The following is a 5,651-nucleotide window of genomic DNA, read 5'->3' on the forward strand; positions in this document are numbered from 1 at the left end:
ATTGCTGCTTTTAGTTTTTGTGTTCTTGTTCTTGATTGATTTGGTAATAAGCATTTGTTCATTTCCATGTTTTAATGGATGAAAGAATTGAACTAATTAAAGTCAGAGTTAGAAATGCCTATAATAATGATGGAGCTGCAACGATTACTCAATTAATAGATGGACTATTTTTAAGACTATTTAAGTTAAGAAACATGTTATAAGCTCCATCATCTAAAATTAGAATCTGTTCCTTTTCAGTATTCAATTACTAGTAAATTGTAATATTTTGGGGTTTTGAACTGTTGATTGGAAAACAACAGAACAATTCATCAAGAATAAAATCGTTAATTGGAACTTTTTATGTCCGACAAACATCAGATATATTCAGTTTACAGTGATATGAAAACAGAAAAAAAGTCCTCAAATTTGAAACACTGGAAACAGAAAATGTTCAGCATCTCTGCTTATAGAACAATACAAACAATCACTCCTCCGTTTCCTTTAATTGACCGATCGATTAATCGACTACATCCTTTCCTCGCTAATCCGAAATGAGTGCATTTGCCCTGAATGTAGTCGTGGACATCAGGCAGTCGCTCTCAGAGCCGGCAGTGTGGTAAACAACATGCTGTGAGGAATTTACTGACATCTTCTTACACGACTTAATCAGTCACCATTTGGAGTCGCCAACTTCCAAAGCTGCCCGGTCCAGCTCTCAGTGTGTCATTGTACCGTGTGGACTTACTGCGAGTGTCCAGAGACTTGTTATTTAAGTAAGCAGAGGCCTGACATTACTTAGAGTCCTAAATTAGACACCCAGGATTCAAAAAGGAGGCAGGATTTTGAGGTACAGTTTTAAAATGATAGAGTACAATAGGATCTAAAACTGTTACAGTTACTCTTTCAGTACAGAAACATTTGACACACTGACACATAAAAATATCAGAGAAAAAAAGCCTGTTTCCTTCCACTTTTTTATTATTTCCTGTTGCAGCTGTTTGTCAGCAGATGTGGGGGCAGTCATGGTGGTTTTAGTGAGTGTATTGTCCCAACTTCACACAACTTTCAGAGCTTAAATGATGAGTCGATTAATCAAATCAGGTGATCTATTGGATGGATCTTTAATGCCAGAAACTGACTGGTTTCAGCTTTTCAGATGTGAATACTGAAAAATGAAGAAAACATTCCCATCACAAATTAAAAATAGCTTGTTTGAGCAACATATTTCAACCCGCTCTGTTAGCCAACACATGAAAACAGAGAGAATGTTTGGTATTTCTGAATGACTAATGACTCCCTAAGTTCCCCTCCACCCGAAGGGATGTTTGAGCTTCTCTGTGCAGAGTTTGACTCTAGAAGGACGTTTTCACATTCATCTGCTGAAAGTGGAAACTTTCTCTGAGCTTATTTAAAATCTGATTTTTAAGGGGCGGGACCTACGAGCATAACTTATAACAACACAAACAGTTTAGAAGTCAGTCCTGGTCCAACTTCTACAGTGAGATCCACCAGAGCACAGACACTGAGTTTACAGTGAAGGAGGAGACATCTTGTGTCCAACAGGAAAACTTTAGGAACAAACTGCATTTGTATATTCAGATTCTGGAAGTTTTTAATGAGTTAGAAGGAGCAGATGACTTTTTAAGGATTTTAATGTGAAATTATGTTGAAGCATGTTATCTTAGGCTTTATAAAATTGTGATTTCTCACCATTTTATTATATTTTATCCACATTATGATATTAATCTGCCAGTTATTTTCTTAATTAATTGTCAGAAAATGCTGACCAGCAGTCAGAAATATATTCACTTTACAACAATATAAAACTGCTGGTTGGTGGGTTTTTTTGCATTAAAAGTGACTTAGATTTAGTTTTACTTCCAGTAGTTGCTGAATCACTTTACGTCAGCAGACTAATCTTTGGCCTGGTTGGACTAATCTTTGAGAATTTCTTACAAGCTAATTTTGTCAACGTTTCCCAGAGCTTTTTACATAATGTGTTAAGACGTTCCTCATTTAAATCTCTAACAGTATTGTACAGATTGTCCGAGAGTCGTCTGCAGTTATTTTGCTTTTCCTCATTTTATCTGATTCTTTCTTTGTGCTTTAACCAGTGAGAATACTGCTCTTACTTTTTACACTATATCTTCCTATTGTGTGCAAACAAACAAACATTACAGTATAAAACATTCATTGAGTACTGAGCTGTTTCGCAGTGGTTCTGAATCTGCAGTCTTACAATCTGTGTCCTCTACAAGCAGAGGCAGATTTCTCTCAGAGCATTAAGTGAAGTATATTTCAGTGCAACAGAAAGTGAAGGACAGTGTGTGAGTCTTTTGTGTACTGGCTCGCAGCTTCAAATTCTCCTAATTTCATAACGAAAGATCACGTTGTTCAAACTGTAATACAACACACAGAAGCAGTAAAAGCTCTGCTGTGTGTTGTGCTTGTGACCCTCGGTTTGACCTGACTAAGAGACGCTGTGGGACAGGGCGATAAACACGGAGGATGAGGCTGTGAAATCCGAGCCAAATCGATATCCGAGGCACATCTTCTCTGGTGGAAAACATCGGGGAAAGAAGCCTACCCATGAACTGCATCTCCCACTCCCTCACGCTCTCCATCTGTACAGCGTTGAGGTCTGACAAGTCGTCGTACTCGTCCCTCAGGGCGTCTTTCTCCAGGCAGAAGGTGGCCAGGCCTCTCGAAGCATCCCGACCCGCGAAAATGCCGTAAGGACCATCTGAGGAAGGAATAAAACATAAAGGTCAGGACGAATAAGAGTTTAAGCAGAGCAGTTTCTTACTTATTCACCCACAGGTTGAAACACTCTGGCGTTACTGCTCTGTAAATATACTTCTGTGTGAGCTGATCCAAGCTTGCTACTGACTTTTGAGGGATGAACCAGTCAGGAGCCAGTGGACAGTCAGTCGTCCAGTTGTCGGAAGCTTTCAAACTGATTTAATGAGAATGAAAGTGGTAAAAAATAAACAGTTCCAGCCAAACAACAAGTTAACCCTCTGTGACTAACTCTACGTCATGTGACTGCTGCCGCCGCCGCTTCACGTTAAAGGCCTTCCACAACTGCTAATAAGCAAAGCACTTGAATGCAGCACGGATACGGCGCGTTCACAGCGAGCCTTCTGGCGGTCCGCAAAGTCAGACATGCTTTCCTTTTTCTGAAAAACAGTGACTAAGCAGAAATAAGGCGTTATTAGAGGCGGCAGACGTATTAATATTGGAATATTGTGATGTGAAATGTGATATTGTCTGGGATTCTGGTAACCTCAATGCCTTAAATAATGCATTAGAGCTGAATTAAAGCTGCGGTAAACAGTCCATCGGGCTATTAAATCTGCAACTATTCGCATGATTGAATATTACTTTCAAACATTCGCTGGGTCCAGCTGCTCAGATGTGATGATTCATTGTTTGTGTCTCGTTTTGTTTCCTTTTTTTCAGTCCAGTCTTGTGTTGATACTCTGTACAATCAACACCTTTTTCACCTTTTGCACACAAAACAACAAATCACTGATCAGTAATAAAGTAGTACTTTGAGTTTAATAATAACATTTCTGGACAAAAAAAGTAACAATAAATGCTTCTACCTGCTATGTAATGACGTCCACATTACTACTGATTGTTTCTTAACACACCCCGACCCAAACATAATTTAATTTTATAATAAACAAGCTAATATCAGCTGATTTAGACTGATTCAGTCTGTTTTTATGAATAAAATGTCGTCTTTAGACATTATGCTTCAGCTAAAATATCATATTAATCATAATTAATCAATCAGAACAGCAATCAATAACCCGGAGTTGATCTGTATGAGGGGAGAGAATTACCAATATTCACTCAGATATACTGTGATATTTGTTTCTGTCCAACATTGCCCGCCCCTTGTTGTTGTCCTATTGTGTAACTTCTACAAATGACAATCTGAATAAATATTTAACTTTAAATTTCTCCACGACTTCCAGTGTTGTAACAGTAGTGTTATTGTGTTGAAATGTTGTTTATCCTCTTGAACTCACAGTCATCTACTCTGTGTAACCACCTCAGCTGGTATGTGAACAGAAAATGATTTTCTTTTTATGCATTTGTTGGAAAAACCAAAAGAAGTTCCAGTTATTTGATTAATATCAGACTTTAAAATCCCATCAAAGGCGCTGGTGACATTCACTCTCTGTAAGTGTTGGTGTAAAACCCCTCGGGCCTCCCCTGAAGGTTCTCTCTGTGTTTTAAGTTCTTCGTCGTCTTCCAGAAGAACATCATCTGACCAGCATGTGAAAACTCTGCAGGCCTTCGAGTTTCCGCCTTTTAACTGTGCAACAGAAAGAAACAGCTCTCCAGTCCGGTGTTCAGACTGCCGGCCATGAAGCAAAGAAGCCTTATCACCTCAAAGATTAGATGTGCTCCTACATTGCATAACTCTGAGAACAACCTTTTCTTTTTTTTTTACAGATAATTTACAGCGAATCCAACGTCTCAGCAAAAACAACACGCTGCTTTTATGTTTCCGTCTATTATTAGAATCACATTGTTCTTTTTAATGTCGTGAATCATGACTCACGACAAAAGAAGAAAACACTGAGCTAAGATTTGTGTTTGAGAAACTTTTGAGTGTGTCAGCTGGAAACGAGTCTCCTCTAACAGCAGCACAGCTACGTTTATTTTCACTTTCTTATTAATATTTGTGTCCAAAATACTGGCAAAAGAGTTCCAGCTGCTTATCCTGTCAACAACAGCGAATAACCAAAAACTATTTAACTTACAAGGAGATGAAACAGAGCAAACTCCTACTTTCCAGGAGCTGAAACCCCCAAAAAGTTTGATATTTTTTGATCACAACAGAATTTAATCGATTAACCAAACAAGCCATAAATTACTTTCCTGTGCACTGACATATGGATCGATCTGAGCAAGTCCACAGTGACGAACACCGATTACACAATTAATAAGATACGGCCCAGCCAACTGCAGCGCGGCTCTATAAAGTGCCTGTACACAATCTGGTGAGGTGGACAGAAGCAGCGACTTGGCTCGGTCCTGTCGGTGTGGAATAGCAGAGGAGACACCTGAGACTGCTGGGAAAATGTGTTTGAATAATTATAGTTTATTACAAGACTTGATGAGTGAAGTGAGCCAGGTCAGAGATAATGCTGAGCAACAGGGCCAGCCTCTGCTTTTCACAAATAAAAACCACCAGGGCTGCACAATTCATCGAGAGGTTATCGAAACCGCGATGCAAGACGCAAAATCACTGCAAATTCTTAATAGAAAAGGTAAAATGTGTAACAAACAGGTGTATAATGATGCTCTGGTCTATAAATCATGTTCTCCAGATGTAAAAAGATTCACATTATCATGATTTTAATAGTTTGTGATGAGAAAATCAAATGTGTGACGCAAAAATCATCATTTCCACACTAATGTTGAATCATACAGCAATACCTGACAATAAACACGTGAAGCAATGCTTATAGGGGCTGAATAATGCTTCATAAAAGTAAAGAAATGTAAAATATCTCCTCCCTGAGCTGCACTCAACTTTGCACAGCCTGCCAGGTGCCTAAAAACACACCTTTCCTGCACCAAACTAGCCTCCACATCTGCACATAAAGCAATATTAAGATCCTTTTAGGTGAAAACATTGGTGCAAA

The 5,651-nt window shown here is 38.8% G+C and overlaps 1 protein-coding gene across 1 annotated transcript in view; it reads right to left on the bottom strand.

Moving 5' to 3' along the window:
• Positions 1-2,725, bottom strand: part of pgrmc2 (progesterone receptor membrane component 2) — a gene marked incomplete at its 5' end in the record, with an annotated part of 4,319 nt that extends 1,594 nt beyond the window's left edge. Inside the window, 1 exon segment of the mRNA XM_035674659.1 lies at positions 2,570-2,725. Coding sequence (XP_035530552.1) covers positions 2,570-2,725 — 156 coding nt within the window.
• Between the last annotated feature and the right edge of the window lie 2,926 nt (positions 2,726-5,651).

This window comes from Morone saxatilis, unplaced genomic scaffold (genome assembly GCF_004916995.1).
Source record: "Morone saxatilis isolate NCDOM2014 unplaced genomic scaffold, NCSU_SB_2.0 Contig3, whole genome shotgun sequence".
NCBI classification, from domain to species: domain Eukaryota; kingdom Metazoa; phylum Chordata; class Actinopteri; family Moronidae; genus Morone; species Morone saxatilis.